The 17,999-nt window shown below is 46.8% G+C and overlaps 3 protein-coding genes across 8 annotated transcripts in view; all 3 read right to left on the bottom strand.

Annotated features, from left to right (window-relative positions):
- The window catches only part of LOC149453185 (uncharacterized), a 199,431-nt gene extending 182,108 nt beyond the window's left edge, over positions 1 to 17,323 (bottom strand). The window contains exons 1-6 of one of the 5 annotated variants that reach the window (XM_089688338.1): positions 4,668 to 4,739; positions 1,986 to 2,105; positions 1,578 to 1,712; positions 1,368 to 1,491; positions 950 to 1,251; positions 690 to 819 (exon numbers count right to left, since the gene is read on the bottom strand). In XM_089688338.1, the coding sequence (XP_089544464.1) occupies positions 690 to 819; positions 950 to 1,251; positions 1,368 to 1,491; positions 1,578 to 1,712; positions 1,986 to 2,069 (775 nt within the window). In that variant the 5' untranslated portion in view covers positions 2,070 to 2,105; positions 4,668 to 4,739. Of the gene's footprint in view, positions 1 to 689; positions 820 to 949; positions 1,252 to 1,367; positions 1,492 to 1,577; positions 1,713 to 1,985; positions 2,106 to 4,599; positions 4,740 to 11,202; positions 11,335 to 11,813; positions 13,422 to 17,188 lie in introns of those variants that run through there. The other 4 variants (XM_089688336.1, XM_089688334.1, XM_089688335.1 and 1 more) reach the window with 4 other exon arrangements.
- Positions 7,942 to 10,393, bottom strand: LOC149453187 (uncharacterized). Of its 2 annotated transcripts, XM_089688531.1 has the most exons (3): positions 10,210 to 10,393; positions 9,994 to 10,059; positions 7,942 to 9,427 (listed from the first exon to the last, which is right to left on the bottom strand). In XM_089688531.1, exons 1-3 carry the CDS (start codon positions 10,286 to 10,288, stop codon positions 8,610 to 8,612), a joined length of 963 nt encoding a protein of 320 aa, XP_089544657.1. In that variant the 5' UTR covers positions 10,289 to 10,393; the 3' UTR covers positions 7,942 to 8,609. The 2 variants fall into 2 exon arrangements, with proteins under 2 accessions (XP_089544657.1, XP_089544658.1); XM_089688532.1 differs by lacking the exon at positions 9,994 to 10,059 and having other exon boundaries at positions 10,210 to 10,392.
- On the bottom strand, positions 13,555 to 17,320 carry LOC149453186 (uncharacterized). The gene is made up of 5 exons (XM_089688492.1): positions 17,189 to 17,320; positions 16,979 to 17,102; positions 16,663 to 16,862; positions 16,394 to 16,535; positions 13,555 to 15,580 (listed from the first exon to the last, which is right to left on the bottom strand). The coding sequence occupies exons 2-5, from the start codon at positions 17,061 to 17,063 to the stop codon at positions 14,616 to 14,618; spliced, it is 1,392 nt and encodes a 463-aa protein (XP_089544618.1). The 5' UTR covers positions 17,064 to 17,102; positions 17,189 to 17,320; the 3' UTR covers positions 13,555 to 14,615.
- Positions 17,324 to 17,999: the final 676 nt, after the last annotated feature.

Raw genomic sequence — 17,999 nt, 5'->3', positions numbered from 1 at the left:
TCATATGGTGTCCAGTATCTCCTCCTCATTTGTTGGGAACATGAAGTTATATTGAGGAATGGAGATGGACCTTTCATATGGTGTCCAGTATCTCCTCCTCATTTGTTGGGAACATGACGTTATATTGAGGAATGGAGATGGACCTTCCATATGGTGTCCAGTATCTCCTCCTCATTTGTTGGGAACATGAAGTTATATTGAGGAATGGAGATGGACCTTTGATATGGTGTCCAGTATCTCTTCATTTGTTGGGAATATGACGTTATATTGAGGAATGGAGATGGACCTTTCATACAATGTCCAGTATCTCCTTCTCATTTGTTGGGAACATGATGTTATATTGAGGAATGGAGATGGACCTTTCATATGGTGTCCAGTATCTCCTCATTTGTTGGGAACATGATGTTATATTGAGGAGTAAAGATGGACCTTTCATATGGTGTCCAGTATCTCCTCATTTGTTGGGAACATGAAGTTATATTGAGGAATGGAGATGGACCTTTCATATGGTGTCCAGTATCTCCTCCTCATTTGTTGGGAACATGACGTTATATTGAGGAATGGAGATGGACCTTTCATATGGTGTCCAGTATCTCTTCATTTGTTGGGAACATGACGTTATATTGATGTCATGTTCCAAACACACACACACACACACACACATATATATATGCCTTGATGTTTATTACCTGTGTCAATATCTTGAAAAAATTGCTCCAGTTTATTGTTCGTGATCATCTTAAAATCCTTTGTAGGCTGCTGATCACCAATCACATACGTCTCTTTTTCTTCCTCTTTTATATGAGTCAGGTCTTCAATCTAAACCCCAAAAATTAATGAAAATTATGTCTATGAAAAATGTGCCATAATAACAAGAGACTACATTGAAGAATGTCATCTTATAGACTTTAAAAGCGCTGCTAATTTCTAAGTGCTCTGTCCCACCTACCTGATGAAGGTGAGGGATGGTGTGACCTTCCAGTGTGGAATCCCGGGAATACAGATGATGGGGACATCTCTCTGGTTGGTTCCCATTACTGGACCCATCTACCTGATGATGGTGAGGGATGGTGTGACCTTCCTGTGTGGAATCCCAGGAATACAGAGGACGGGGACATCTCTCTGGTGGGTTCCCATGACTGGATCCATCTACCTGATTATGGTGAGGGATGGTGTGACCTTCCTGTGTGGAATCCCGGGAATACAGAGGACGGGGACATCTCTCTGGTGGGTTCCCATGACTGGATCCATCTGTAGGAAACACACACACTGACTGAATCCATTGTTTCTATGTGTTTAGCAGATGATGGGGGATCTAGGTGGATCCTCCGTACTGCTCTCTCCTTTCCAATAAAGTCTCCTCTTACCCGGTGATGTGAGGGGTGGCTGGTTGTCCATCATGACGTCCTTGTAGAGGTCCTTGTGTCCTTCTAAATACTCCCACTCCTCCATGGAGAAATAGACAGTGACACCCTGACACCTTATAGGAACCTGACACACACAATGATACAGTCACCATCCAGACACATCCCTTGTCTGTTACTGGAGAATGTCCCAGAATTCCCGGCACCGCTCACCTCTCCTGTCAGCAGCTCCATCATCTTCTTGGTGACTTCTAGAATCTTCTGCATGTTGTGTCTCTCAGGGTTTAGGGAGTCACATGGAGGCACTGTGATGGTCATTTGATCACCTGACTTCAGAAGAGGAAATCTCTGTATTGAGGAACCAATAGGAATATCATGTTAGACTCCCAGAATCCTCCTCACCTCTCTGGTCAGGTCTGTGTTTTATTAATAGAGATGAGAGTGATGTCATGTGACCTCCCAGAATCCTCCTCACCTCTCCGGTCAGGTCTGTGTTTTATTAATAGAGATGAGAGTGATGTCATGTGACCTCCCAGAATACTCCTCACCTCTCCAGTCAGGTCCGTGTTTTATTAATAGAGATGAGAGTGATGTCATGTGACCTCCCAGAATCCTCCTCACCTCTCCGATCAGCAGGTAGATGATCTCCAGGGTGAGGTTAAGTATCTTCTCCACCATTTGACTCTGGTCCTCCTCCATCCTCATTCAGGTTGTCATTTGACCAATGCAAAATACCTCTCTCTGTAGAAAAATAAACAGATTTTTGGGGATTTTTCTGGGATGAATAGTGTTAATGGCGTTCTTTTAATTATGATACTGGAGGGTGCTTGTTATGGTATATTACTAGCCTCAGTTATAAGATAGAAAAGGATGAGGGTGGTAATCCCCCCAATAGTGCCATAGAGCCAAATAAAAAAACTCCACAGAGGTTGTAACTACCCCCACCCCTTTCAAACCTAAAATAATTGACTTACCAGTAAAAATTATTTTCTTTGAGTACGGTACAGCACCCCCTCGTCTCTGCCCCCACCTTGTGTCAGCAATCGGCAGCAGAGAGGAGGTCAGAACTCCTCCTACAGATCCTGCACCCCTCTTTGTGAAGCTGCAGCACCCCCTCGTCTCCACCCCCACCTTGTCTCAGCAGTCGGCAGCAGAGAGGAGGTCAGAACTCCTCCTACAGATCCTGCACCCTTCTTTGTGAAGCCGCAGCACCCCCCTCATCTCCACCCCCACTTTGTCTCAGCAGTCGGCAGCAGAGAGGACAGAACTCCTCCTCCAGATCCTGCACCTCTCTGTGAAGCCGCAGCATCCCCCTAGTCTCCGCCCAAAACCTTGTCTCAGCAGTCAGCAGCAGAGAGGAGGACAGAACTCCTCCTACAGATCCTGCACCTTTCTGTGAAGCCGCAGCACCCCCCTCATCTCCACCTCCACCTTGTCTCAGCAGTCGGCAGCAGAGAGGAGGACAGACTCCTCTTCCAGATCCTGCACCTCTCTGTGAAGCTGCAGCACCCCCCCTTGTCTCAGCAGTCGGCAGCAGAGAGGATAGAACTCCTCCTCCAGATCCTGCACCTCTCTGTGAGGCCGCAGCACCCCCCTCGTCTCCAACCCCCCACCTTGTCTCAGCAGTCGGCAGCAGAGAGGAAGACAGAACTCCTCCTACAGATCCTGCACCTCTCTGTGAAGCCGCAACACCCCCTCGTCTCCGTCCCCACCTTGTCTCAGCAGTTGGCAGCAGAGAGGAGGACAGAAGTCCACCTGCAGATCCTGCACCCCTCTGTGAAGCCGCAACACCCCCTCGTCTCCGCCCAAACCTTGTCTCAGCAGTCAGCAGCAGAGAGGAGGACAGAACTCCTCCTACAGATCCTGCACCTCTCTGTGAAGCTGAAGCACCCCCCACCTGGTTCTTAAGAGTCTGCCTGGATTCAGTGCTGGAATTTCTTCAGCTCTAGTTCCTGTGTTCCCTGCTTCTTGAGAGTCTGCCTGGCTTCAGTGCTGGATTGTCTTCAGTTCTAGTTCCTGGTTCTCGAGAGTCTGCCTGGCTTCAGTGCTGGATTGTTTTCAGCTCTAGTTCCTGTGTTCTCTGCTTCTTGAGAGTCTGCCTGGCTTCAGTGCTGGTTTGTCTTCATCTCTAGTTCCTGTGTTCCCTGCTTCTTGAGAGTCTGCCTGGCTTCAGCGCTGGATTGTCTTCAGCTCTAGTTCCTGTGTTCCTGGATCTTGAGAGTCTGCCTGGCTTCAGCACTGGATTGTCTTCAGCTCTAGTTCCTGGATCTTGAGAGTCTGCCTGGCTTCAGCACTGGATTGTCTTCAGCCCTAGTTCCTGTGTTCCTGGTTCTTGAGAGTCTGCCTGGCTGCAGCGCTGGATTGTCTTCAGCTCTAGTTCCTGTGTTCCCTGGTTCTTGAGAGTCTGCCTGGCTTCAGTGCTGGATTGTCTTCAGCTCTAGTTCCCGTGTTCCCCGGTTCTTGAGAGTCTGCCTGGCTTCAGTGCTGGATTGTCTTCAGCTCTAGTTCCTGTGTTCCTGGTTCTTGAGAGTCTGCCTGGCTTCAGTGCTGGATTGTCTTCAGCTCTAGTTCCTGTGTTCCCTGCTTCTTGAGAGTCTGCCTGATTTCAGTGCTGTATCGACGTTAGCTCTAGTCCATGTGTTCCCTGGTTCTTGAAAGTCTGCTAAACTTGGTTCCTGACCCGGCTCAATATGACACCCCTCTTGGATCACCGACCTCGGCTTGGATCCCTGACTACGTCTCTGCCTCATGACTTGTACCTCGCTGCCAGCACGTTACCGACTTCTGCCCGTTCTGACCTTGACCTGGTTCTGCACCCGTCTGCCTGGCTGCTGCTGACCAAGGCTTGTGACCAGCCTCCGTACTACCACTGGGAGGTCTCCTGTGCTGCCAAGCTTCAGTCCACCACAACAGCTTCCTGGCACCTGAGCCCTTCCACTGCCCTAGCAGTCCCTGTCTCCACTACCAGGGGTGTTTGGACGGGAATCACGCAAGAGCCCACCCTCGTCATTTCGGGCCCCGAAGTCAGGTACGTGACACCACTCCTCGCTACGAGGAAGTGCACGGTGCGCCCTACTTATCTTTCTTTACTGGGGAACTGGAAACCAATTTCTAGTGTTGCGCGTTCCCGTTTCCCCAGTGGCCATATAGAAGGAGGGATCGAGGTGAAGGCAGTGGATGTTGAAAATGTGGATGTTGGTGCAAATAAAAAAAAGTATCATGGACAGTACTCAACTGTTCTCCTTACAGGAGGAGGATATTTTTCTTGATGTATTTAAAGTTGAATATATAAGATCTCATTACCTCGTCTGCTGCCAGACCCAACAAGGTCTCCTCTCTACTTCCCTCCCGAATCACCTCTCACCCCGGAACTTCCCATTTATACCTGACATCACTTCCTGCCTGTTCCTGACATCACTTCCTGTCTTCCATAGAGACTTCCCATCTGTACCTTCACATCACTTCCTGTCCTGGTCTCTAACAATTCCCATAGCCCTGTATCTTCTGTCCATTTTTTTTAAGTTGTCGCATTCTCCACTCGTACCACCTCCAGTTTATCACAGATACTGGGGTCACCTTTGATGTACTCTCACCGGCCACTTTTTGAGGTCCACCTTGCTAGTCCCCAGTTGGACCCTTTGCCTTCATTTTTTGTGGCATAGATTCAATAAGGTGTTGAAGACGTTCCTCAGAGATTTGGCTCCATATTGACATGATAGCCTCACGCAGTTGCTGCAGATTTGTCGGCTGCACATCCATGATGGGAATCTCCCATTCCACAACATCCCAAAGGTCCTCTATTGGATGGAGATCTGGTGGCTGTGGAGGCCATTGGAGTCCAGTGATCTCATTGTCATGTTCAAGAAACCAGTTGGAGATGATTTGAGCTTTGTATCTGAAAGGGTTTTTTCTTATATAAACACTGGTAAGTTTCGGTTTCCCGTTGAGCTCAAGAGACCACTCTCTGCGAGGAGAAAGATTTTCACGCACACACCAAGCCATGCAGACAGTGATCTGAAACTTTATTCATAGACTCTTTTTCTTATATTATAACAATTACAAAGAAAACCATACAATTGAATTTTGCTGGATACTTGTCAAGGCTGTGAACATGAGCAATCTAAATTTTCTCAGACCTTGAAATCAGTTACAAGTAACCAACAGTTATTTTCCCATGGGACAGAAATAATTGACTTTTATCTATATCATGGCAGAAACAGGTGCTGTTAGTACAAAGAAATAATTGGTTAGTTTTCATGCCTTGAGCAGAACTAGATTTAAAAGAATACATGGGTGCAGGCCTTATAGCACATAACTGACACACAACTATATATTTATCTAAACAATAAAAGATGAGAAAATGGAGGGCAATGAACATACATTTCCCTTCAGTCACATGGTGTATTATCCTGCTGGAAGGAGCCACCAGAAGATGGGGACACTGGAGTCATAAAGCGATGGACATGGTCAGCAATAACACTCGGGTAGGCCGTGGTGTGTAAACGACGCTCAATTGGTACTAAGGGGCCCAAAGTGTGCCAAGAAAATCTTCCCCACCCAATGACACCACCATCACAAGCCTGAGCCGTGGATACAAGGCAGTATGGATCCATCACACCATGACACCACCACCACCAGCCTGAATCACTGATACAAGGCAGTATGGATACACCACACCATGACACCACCAACATCAGCCTGAACTGCTGATACAAAGCAGGATGGATCCACCACACCATGACACCACCACCACCAGCCTGAACCGCTGATACAAGGCAGGATGGATCCACCACACCATTACACCACCAGCCTGAACCATTGATACAAGGCAGGATGGATCCACCACACCATGACACCACCACCATCAGCCTGAACCGCTGATACAAAGCAGGATGGATCCACCACACCATGACACCACCACCACCAGCCTGAACCGTTGATACAAGGCAGGATGGATCCACCCCGCCATGACACCAACGATGGGGCACTATTCCTCCCACAGACACCAACGATGGGGCACAATTCCTAGCACACCCATGATGGGGCACTATTCCTCCCACTGACACCAATGATGGGATACTATTTCTCCCAATGACATCAGAGAAGGGAAACTAATTCTCACGCTGACACCAATCATGGGGCACTATTACTCCCACTGACAACAATGACGGGGCAGTGTTTCTCCCACTGACACCAATGTTGGGGCATTATTCTTCCCACTGACACCACCAATGGGGCACTATTCCTTCCACTGACACCAATGATGGGATACCATTTCTCCCACTGACACCAGAGAAGGGGAACTAATTCTTACACTGACACCAATGATGAGGCACTATTGATCCCACTGACACCAATGAATGAAACTCTGTGAATGGATCGTATTTTTAATCGAATTAATGGAATTGCGGTCATTTAAAAAGTGACTAGGATCAGAGCATTGAAATGATAGACCCTTTTCTTCTCTTTAGGAAAATGATAATAAATGATTAAATGTAAATCAGTTCTTGTTTAACCCCTTCCCTGCCTGAGGGTGAGACAAATCTCAATGCCTAAGCACAATTTTTCAGCATTGACCTGTGTTAGTAAAACCGTCCGTCTCATCACATCTACTTTGTGCAACCGAGTGGACTAGACCGTGTTTTTTTCAGGACAAATTGGGCTTTCATTTGGTGGTGATATGGTAACCAATATCACCTGATATTTTTTTTTTCTTTTTTAATTATCAAAGGAAGTTTGGGGTGGAGGAACTTGGTGTGAGGTTGTTTTTCAGGGGTTGGGCTTGGCCCCCTAGTTCCAATGAAGGGAACTCCTAAGGCGACATTTTGGACAATTTCATGCTCCCAACTTTGTGGGAAGAGTTTGGGGATGGCCCCTTCCTGTTCCAACATGACTGCACACCAGTGCACAAAGCAAGGTCCATAAAGACATGGAGGAGCCAGTTTGGGGTGGAGGAACTTGACTGGCCTGCACAGAGTCCTGACCTCAACCCCATAGAACACCTTTGGGATGAATTAGAGTGGAGACTGCGAGCCAGGCCTCCTCCCCCGACATCAGTGCCTGACCTGACAAATGTGCTTCTGGAAGAATGGTCCAACCTTCCCATAGACACCCTCCTAAACCTTGTGGACGGCCTTCCCAGAAGAGTTGAAGCTGTTATAGCTGCAAAGGGCGGGGCCAACTCAATATTGAACCCTATGGACTAAGACTGGGAGGGGCCATTAAAGGTCATGTGCGTGGAAAGGCTGGCCGCCCAATACTTTGGGGCAATATAGTGTACCATGTATTTCTCTCCTCCATTCAGAGAGAGAAAACATGGGGGTGGGCTTCATAGTGACTGATCACTGTTATAGCCAAATCAGAGGCTTAGTGATCAGGTGACCTGGAATCGGCCGTTTCAGGTCCCCATTATTACCACAGAACCCTGGACTCTTGGTGAGACCCTGGTCTCTGTGCTGGGAGCGCACTGTGCAGTGCACTTCCAGACACAAATTCACGGCCCCAAGAAAGCCCAGTCCAGTGGGGCTGCATATTTGCGTATGGTTGGCGTGAAGGAGTTAAAAAAAAAAAATAAAAAATCAGTTATATATATTTTTTAATAATTATACGGTGTGTCAACCAATGACAAGCCAACATCTTCAGTAAAGGCACAGAAAGGCTGGTAGGGTTCTCTAAGGTTTGTGAAGGGTTCTCCAAGGGTTGCGAAGGGCTCTCCAAAGGGTTGCGAAGGGCTCTCCAATGATTGTGAGGCGTTCTCCAAGGTTTGTGAAGGGCTTTCCAAGGGTTGTGAAGGGTTCTCCAAGGGTTGTGAAGGGTTCTCCAAGGGTTGTGAAGGGCTCTCCAAGGGTTGTGAAGGGCTCTCCAAGGGTTGTGAAGGGCTCTCCAAGGGTTGTGAAGGGCTCTCCAAGGGTTGTGAAGGGCTCTCCAAGGGTTGTGAAGGGCTCTCCAAGGGTTGTGAAGGGCTCTCCAAGGGTTGTGAAGGGCTCTCCAAGGGTTGTGAAGGACTTTCCAAGGGTTAAGAATATTTATTCTACCTTGCCCAATCACTGAGGGTTTTTTTCCAATAATGTGGGTTGGGGGAGGAGATAATTATTCAGGGCGATCTTGCCTCCCAGGCTCTTCCTGGAGAGAATGTGTAAATTCAAAGGTCCATTTCTTTCCCTCCCAAGCCTGGAGCCAGAGATGGGAAGGAGTTTGGAGAGGTCCTTGTCTTCTAGATCCATTTGTCTAGAGGAGGTATTCTTATCAATGGACATGCGTTTTCTGATGTTTATGTAGATTTCCTTTAAGTGTGAAAGATTTTCCGCACTCCAAACATGAAAAAAGTCGTTCCCCCGTGTGACTACTATGGTGTCTAATAAGCTTTCCTTTCTCAGTGAAACGTTTCCCACACTCCAAACATGCATAGGGACGCTCACCTGTGTGACTTCTCTGGTGTACGAGAAGGCCTCCTTTCTGAATGAAACATTTCCCGCACACCGAGCATGAATGAAGACGCTCACCTGTGTGAATTTTACGATGTACAATAAGTTTTCCTCTGTCAGTAAAACATTTCCCGCACTCTGAACATGAAAAGGGACGTTCCCCGGAGTGGATTCGTTTGTGCATAACCAGGTTTGCTTTTTGAGCGAAATATTTGCCGCATTCCGAACAAGAAAAAGGACGCTCGCCCGTGTGGACTCTCTGATGTCGGTTCAAATCTCCTTTCAAAGTGAAACATTTCCCGCACTCTGAGCACGAATAAGGATTCTCCCCTGTGTGACTTTTCTGATGTGTAATAAGTTTGCTTTTCTCAGTGAAGGATTTCCCGCACTCTGAACAAGTATAAGTCATACCGGCGTGAGATTTACGATGTGAAAGAAGTTCGGGTCTCATTGTAAAATATTTCCCGCACTCAGAACACGACATTAAACTCATGTCTGTGTGGACCCCTTCATGACCTAAAAATGATTCTTTGGAATGACATGAATCTGTTGATTTATTTGATATCAGATTTATATCTGGAGCAACAGAATGTGATTTATGAGAAAAGTCTTCTGAGGTTCTCCTGAGATAGCGTCCATCTGTTGAGAAACAATTTTACATTTTGTAAAAATTATTTTACATAAATCATAAAAAATGTTTTTCATGTTTACATTTCAGTCTTGCATGTTGGTGTATCCGGACTGCACGGGGTCCCAGAAACGAAATGGGTGCCGTCATATCACCAAATTAGGAGCATGACCATATATTGAGGGATGGAGATGGACCTTCCATATGGTGTCCAGTATCTCCTCATTTGTTGGGAACATGACGTTATATTGAGGAATGGAGATGGACCTTTCATATGGTGTCCAGTATCTCCTCATTTGTTGGGAACATGACGTTATATTGAGGAATGGAGATGGACCTTTCATATGGTGTCCAGTATCTCCTCTTCATTTGTTGGGAACATGACGTTATATTGAGGAAAGGAGATGGACCTTTCATATGGTGTCCAGTATCTCCTCCTCATTTGTTGGGAACATGACGTTATATTGAGGAATGGAGATGGACCTTTCATATGGTGTCCAGTATCTCCTCCTCATTTGTTGGGAACATGACGTTATATTGAGGAATGGAACATATGATTGTGGAGCAGGTACAGTACATGGATGATGTTTCTTTGGTCTAAGATTCCTGAGTTTTATCCTTACTGAGGTTGTTTGTGTTGAACCTGGATAGAACAGACGTTGTGGAATTATGTGACTGACACAGATCTAGAAACCATTATTTTATCTATGATGACAAGAGATCACACATCCAATACCCCATACTTGAAAAGGTAAAATGAAGATGGAAAATGTTCAGCCTCAATGTTCATTACCTGTGCCAATGTCCAGGGAAAATTGCTCCAGTTTATGGTTCATATTCATCTCAACTTTTTCCACAGCCTGTTGACCCATCACATATGTCTCTTTTTCTTCCTCTTTTACCTCAACATTTATATGAATCAGGTCTTCACTCTAAACCCCCAAAAATCATGGAAAATGATGTTTATAAGAAGTAAGCATTAATAACAAGAGACTGCATTTAAAAATGTAATCTCACAGAGTTTAGAATGGCTCTGAAGTACCCAGTCCCAGCTACCTGATGATGGTGAGGGATGGTGTGACCTTCCTGTGTGGAATCCCGGGAATACAGAGGACGGGGACATCTCTCTGGTGGGTTCCCATTACTAGACCCATCTACCTGATGATGGTGAGGGATGGTGTGACCTTCCTGTGTGGAATCCCGGGAATACAGAGGACGGGGACATCGCTCTGGTGGGTTCCCATGACTGGATCCATCTACCTGATGATGGTGAGGGATGGTGTGACCTTCCTGTGTGGAATCCCAGGAATACAGAGGACGGGGACATCTCTCTGGTGGGTTCCCATGACTGGATCCATCTACCTGATGATGGTGAGGGATGGTGTGACCTTCCTGTGTGGAATCCCGGGAATACAGAGGACGGGGACATCTCTCTGGTGGGTACCCATGACTGGATCCATCTGTAGGGAACACATACACTGACTGAATTTATTGTTTCTATGTGTTTATCAGATGATGGGGGATCTAGGTGGATCCTCCGTACTGCTCTCTCCTTTACAATAAAGTCTCCTCTTACCCAGTGATGTGAGGGGCGGCTGATTGTCCATCATGACGTCCTTGTAGAGATCCTTGTGTCCTTCTAAATACTCCCACTCCTCCATGGAGAAATAGACAGTGACACCCTGACACCTTATAGGGACCTGACACACACAATGCTACAGTCACCATCCAGACACATCCCTTGTCTGTTACTGGAGAATGTCCCAGAATTCCCGGCACCGCTCACCTCTCCTGTCAGCAGCTCCATCATCTTCTGGGTGACTTCTAGAATCTTCTTGTCCTTTCTTTCAGGATTAAGTGAGTGAGGTGAAGGCACTTTTATGGTCACAAGATCAGCAAACTTCAGAGGAGATAAACTCTGAAAGAACAAGGGTAGTATTTTAAGACCCTCCCAGAATCCTCCTCACCTCTCCAGTCAGGTCTGTGTTTTATTAATAGAGATGAGAGTGATGTCATGTGACCTCCCAGAATCCTCCTCACCTCTCCGGTTAGGTCTGTGTTTTATTAATAGAGATGAGAGTGATGTCATGTGACCTCCCAGAATCCTCCTCACCTCTCCGGTTAGGTCTGTGTTTTATTAATAGAGATGAGTGATGTCATGTGACCTCCCAGAATCCTCCTCACCTCTCCGGTCAGGTCTGTGTTTTATTAATAGAGATGAGTGATGTCATGTGACCTCCCAGAATCCTCCTCACCTCTCCGGTCAGGTCTGTGTTTTATTAATAGAGATGAGTGATGTCATGTGACCTCCCAGAATCCTCCTCACCTCTCCGGTCAGGTCTGTGTTTTATTAATAGAGATGAGTGATGTCATGTGACCTCCCAGAATCCTCCTCACCTCTCCGGTCAGCAGGTAGATGATCTCCAGGGTGAGGTCTAATATCCTTTCTGCCATTTGACTCCAGTTCTCATCCAACCTCATTGAGGTGGTCATCTGGTCCATGCAGAATGCTCCTCTCTCTAGGCAGATCACAGAATGAGACTCTTTGGATTCTCCTGGGGTAAATAATGTGCATTCCTCCGGTTCTGACATCTCAGTCGGCTTGTTATGCTATCTTACAGGTTCCGGTGTGAGTGGTGATCCCCCAATTTGGAAATAGACCAAAATTTGGATAAATGGCTCTATATTTAGGATGTGTCTTTATTATGAACCCTACTAGACGCCACAGTGACGATGGAGGAAGAGGACGGACGGGACGGTGGAGGAAGAGGACGGACGGGACGGTGGAGGAAGAGGACGGACAGGACGTTGAAAGAAGAGGACGGACGGGACTATGGAGGAAGAGGACAGGAGTGACTGTGGAGGAAGAGGACGGGCGTGACTGTGGAGGAAGAGGACGGGCGTGACTGTGGAGGAAGAGGACGGGCGTGACTGTGGAGGAAGAGGACGGGCGTGACTGTGGAGGAAGAGGACGGGCGTGACTGTGGAGGAAGAGGACGGGTGTGACAATGGAGGAAGAGGACGGGCGTGACAATGGAGGAAGAGGATGGGCGTGACAATGGAGGAAGAGGACGGGCATGATGGGAGGTTACTGGGTGTAAATAGAAAATCAGATCCTATTACCTCCTCTGCTGCCACTTCCAGCAATGTCTCCTACTTCCTCCAAACTTACCTCTTACTCGGAACTCCTTGTTTATACTCTGACATCACTTCCTGTTTGGGGCTTTCCGCTCACAATAAATGCAATTACTCCCCTAGTGGTGAGTGCAAAATCTGCAGCCTACGTTATTTCAAACATTTTAGACTACTTCCCGATGGAGCATTCTTCTATTTTGTCGAGTTAAACATGAAATACACATCTATGGATAGATCTAAGATCTATCTGATATCAACAAATAAACAAACATCACACCGTGATCATATGAAATCTTCACCACATCTGGTGCCGCAAAAAAACAAACCCAACAAACCATAACCCAAGAAGACGAATAAAAAACCCCAAAACAGTCTCTCCTGAAGGAGGATTAAATAGATGTGAGGAGACCGGCACCAATCCTATCGCAGATTCTCCCGTCATGGTCAATCAGATGAAGATTGGAAGAAGAAATACTCCATCCAGTAATATGGTGGTTTTCACCTACAATTTTGAACAATTTCACCACCAATTTTACCTCAATTTTGAACAATTTCACCGCCAATTTTACCTCAATTTCGACCTCCAATTTCAAACACCAATTTCACCACCAATTTCGAACACCAATTTCACCTCCAATTTTGACAACCAATTTTGACCACCAATTTCACCTCCATTTTGACCACCAATTTCACCTCCCATTTGACCACCAATTTCACCGCCAATTTTGACCACCAATTTCACCGCCAATTTTGACCACCAATTTCATCGCCAATTTTGACCACCAATTTCACCTCCAATTTTGACCACCAATTTTACCTCCATTTTGACCTCCAATTTTGACCACCAATCTCACCTCCAATTTCGGCCTCCAAGATTATTCAAGAGGCCAGAAAATGCATTCCTTACGGTAGGGTTGACCATGGGGATCTCCTCTCCGCCCCACCACAACCTCTCCTCCACACATCCATTCAGGCAATTTGATATAAAACAAAATGGAACCAATAGTGCTCATGGATATCATTTATTAAAAGGAAAAAAAAAGTACAAAGACACTCACATAGTAAAAAAAAAAAAAAAAAAACATCATGGCTCTTAACATCACAAAATATGCAGCACGGTCTTGTGTAGTACAGCTCACCACAGTACACCAAGCGTGATGACGTCATCGCCTACATATGGCTCCCCCCTGCTTTAACAAAACTCATTAATTGCAGATGATGGAGTTGCTGGTTTCCTGTCCTCAAGCCAGAGGATAGCTTAGGGCTCCCAGTTTGGAGGCAGCAGGTCTCGCCCGGGGGTCAAATGGGTCCCATCCAGGAGACTGGAGGTCTCAAGCCATCGAGTTGCTGGCTTCCTTTCCTCTGCAGAGTTGTTATATACTCAAGCCAGAGGATAGGTCAGGGTTCCCAGTTTGGAGACAGAAGGTCTGACCCAGGGGTCAGTGTGGTCCTATCCAGCAGCAAGGAGACTGGAGGTCTCAAGCTAGAGGATAGCTTAGGGCTTCCAGTTTGGAGGCACCAGGTCTCACCCGGGGGTCAGAGGGGTCCCATCCAGGGGACTGGAGGTCTCAAGCCAGAGGATAGCTTAGGGCTCCCAGTTTGGAGGAAGCAGGTCTCACCCGGGGGTCAGAGGGGTCCCATCCAGGGGACTGGAGGTCTCAAGCCAGAGGATAGCTTAGGGCTCCCAGTTTGGAGACAGAAGGTCTCACCTGGGGGTCAGAGGGGCCCCATCCAGGAGACTGGAGGTCTCAAGCCAGAGGACAGCTTAGGGCTCCTAGTTTGGAGACAGCAGGTCTCACCCGGGGGTCAGAGGGGTCCCAACCAGCAGCCAGGAGACTGGAGGTCTTGTCCCGGGAGTCAGGTGGGCTCCTATCGGGGTGTCGGGAGAGGGTTTTTTCCCCACTAATGTGGGGGAGGAGATAATTATTCAGGGCGATCTTGCCTTCCCAAGCTCTGGGTATATTCAGAAGGTCCATATGTTTTCCTCCCAAGCATGGAGCCCGGGATGGGTATGAGCTGGGGGAGGTCATTGTCTTCTATGTCCTTCATCTAGAGGTATACCTATCAACGGGCATGCGTTCTCTGATGTTTTTTTAGATTCCCTTTAAATCTGAAACATTTCCCGCACTCTGAGCACGAATAAGGATGTTCTTCTGTGTGGCTGCTCTGGTGCCTAATAAGTTTTCCTCTCTTGGTGAAACATTTCCCACACTCTGCGCAGGAATAGGGGCATTCGCCCGTGTGGCTCCTCTGGTGCTTAAGAAGGTCTCTTTTCCACGTGAAACATTTCCCGCACTCTGAGCATGAATAAGGACGCTCACCCGTGTGAACTCTCTGGTGTTTAACCAGGTCTCCTTTCACAGTGAAAGCTTTCCCGCACGCCGAACACGAATAAGGACGCTCCCCGGTGTGAGTTCTCTGGTGTATTAGGAGACTTCCTTTCAATGTGAAACACTTCCCGCACTCTGAACATGAAAAAGGACGTTCCCCAGTGTGAATCCTCTGGTGTGTAAGAAGGTGTGGCTTTTGAGTGAAACCTTTCCCACACTCTGAACAAGAAAAAGGACGCTCTCCTGTGTGAACTCTCTGATGTTTGTTAAAATCTCCTTTCAGAGTGAAGGATTTCCCACACACTGCACACGAATAAGGATCGTGAATTTTATGATGTGTCAGAAATTCACTTTTCTTATTGAAGGATTTCCCGCACTCCGAACAAGTGTAGGTCACGCTGGTGTGAGATCTGAGATGTAGAAGAAGTTCAGATTTCCTTGTGAAAGATTTGCCGCACCCCAAACACAACATTGAACTCTCGCCTGTGTGAACCCCTTCGTGGCTGAAAGGAGAGTCCTTGGGGTTGGACGGATCTGTCGGTCTCTCCGTACCATGGGATCTCAGATGGATATCTGGAGTTACGGAAGTTGAGTCTATGGAAGATTCCCCGACACTGGAGGGACCCATCGATCTTTCCAAGCGGTGAGGTCTTCGATGTATGTTCTTTCCTGGAGAATTCCTGACACATCGTTCATCTGCTGGGAAAACGATTATTAAATAACGATTGTCATTTTTCTGGTTTTACATCGAAGAATCATAAATGTTGGTCAACAGTTCAGCGTGGGATCATCCCATAGTATATTGGACCATACCCATAGTATATTGGAGGGTACCCATAGTATATTGGAGGGTAACCATAGCATATTGGAGGGTAACCATAGCATATTGGATCGTACCCATAGCATATTGGAGGGTACCCATAGCATATTGGACCGTACCCATAGCATATTGGATCGTACCCATAGCATATTGGATCGTACCAATAGCATATTGGATCGTACCAATAGCATATTGGAGGGTACCCATAGTATATTGGATCGTACCAATAGTATATTGGGTACCGTCCAATATACTGTGGGTACCGTCCAATATACTGTGGGTACCGTCCAATATACTGTGGGTACCGTCCAATATACTGTGGGTACCGTCCAATATACTGTGGGTACCGTCCAATATACTGTGGGTACCGTCCAATATACTGTGGGTACCGTCCAATATACTGTGGGTACCGTCCAATATACTAGAAGTTTGATCCAGTATACTGTGGGTACCATCCAATACACAGTTTACTCTGATTTTCAATAAAAATATTGAACGATACAAAACAAATCCAGAAAGTAGCCCCCTTCTGCTTCAGCCTGTAATAGATTTGGTGGTTTACCATGTAAGAATTCAGTTTCATCTTACCGGATGAAGTCATTCATTCTGAAGAAGGTTTCGTCCAACTCCATTCCTCATACTTAAAGAAATAAAGTGAAAATGGAAGCTTTTTTGAGGTCGATGTTCATTACCTGTGCCGATATCTTGGAAAGATCGCTCCAGTTTATTTATTATGGTCATCTCAACCTTCTCTGTAGGCTGGAGATCACTCGTCACATACGTCTCTTCTTCTTCCTCTTTGACTTCAACTTTCATATCAATCTGGTCTTTGCCCTAAACCCCAAGAAGACAAAGAATAACACCTGTAAGATGGAAGCCCTAAAACCAGTAGACACCACAGGGCAATGCCAACTCATTTACAGTTTATCATAAAGGATTATTTCTGGAAAGTCCCACCTACCTGATGATGGTGAGGGATGGTGTGACCTTCCTGTGTGGAATCCCAGGAATACAGAGGACGGGGACATCTCTCTGGTGGGTTCCCATGACTGGATCCATCTACCTGATGATGGTGAGGGATGGTGTGACCTTCCTGTGTGGAATCCCAGAAATACAGAGGACGGGGACATCTCTCTGGTGGGTTCCCATCACTGGATCCATCTGTCAGAAACACACACACTGACTGAATCCATTGTTTCTATGTGTTTATCAGATGATGGGGGATCTAGGTGGACCCTCCGTACTGCTCTCTCCTTTACAATAAAGTCTCCTCTTACCCGGTGATGTGAGGGGCGGCTGATTGTCCATCATGACGTCCTTGTAGAGGTCCTTGTGTCCTTCTAAATACTCCCACTCCTCCATGGAGAAATAGACAGTGACACCCTGACACCTTATAGGAACCTGACACACACAATGATACAGTCACCATCCAGACACATCCCTTGTCTGTTACTGGAGAATGTCCCAGAATTCCCGGCACCGCTCACCTCTCCTGTCAGCAGATCAAGTATCCTTTTGACGACCTGTCAAGAGTCCGGGACACAGATAAAGGGACAGTTGATGTGTCTCTGGGTTCCTCTCTGCCCTTCTGACACATAGTGATGTGTACCGGAGGTCACATATTCCTCAAATGTCTTCCTCAGTACTGTGTGACCCTTTCGAAGAAGATGAAGGAACATCACCCAAGAGAGTTGGTTCTGGCGAACTCAGAACATTGAAGAAGGCCTGGATTCTTTCCTAAATGCAAAAAACATAATTGGACATAATTATGGGTGTGAGCACCAGGGGTCCTTGATCCAAGGAATATCTGATTGCCTCCCAGGGAATCAGTAAGGACTTTTTCCCCCTATGGAGCAAATTGGATCATGCTTAGTTGGGTTTCTTCGCCAGTCATGGGTATAGAATGGTCTATATGAAGGTTTTCTATTTCTGTGCTTTCTTTTTGTCCTTCTGTTGAACTGGATGGACTTGTGTGTTTTTTTCATCCAGACTATGTAATGTACAGGTCTGGGGGGGGGCAGTTGGGGTTCAGGTGATGGGCGGAGGACAAGATTATTGCTAGTAGTGACGGAGGGGTGAGAAATTCCAAATTTGAAATGGACTTACCAGAGTGCTTAGATTGGATAGGCAAATACCGGCAGGCCACCCTTCAACACCCTTTTTTTCGACTTTTTCTGAATATTTCCAGAAGTGAGTCACCTGACCTCTGCCTCTCACCCAGATAGAGTGTGGATACCTCAGCTGCGCCTGGTGGGGGCGCTACAGGGGAATAGGAGGAAGTTTTGCTCTTGGGAAGTG

The sequence above is a fragment of the Staurois parvus genome, unplaced genomic scaffold (genome assembly GCF_062004578.1).
Source record: "Staurois parvus isolate SC_StPar_1 unplaced genomic scaffold, SC_StPar_1.0 ptg000449l, whole genome shotgun sequence".
Classification (NCBI taxonomy): Eukaryota; Metazoa; Chordata; class Amphibia; order Anura; family Ranidae; genus Staurois; species Staurois parvus.
This window is presented reverse-complemented; position numbering and strand designations above follow the sequence as displayed.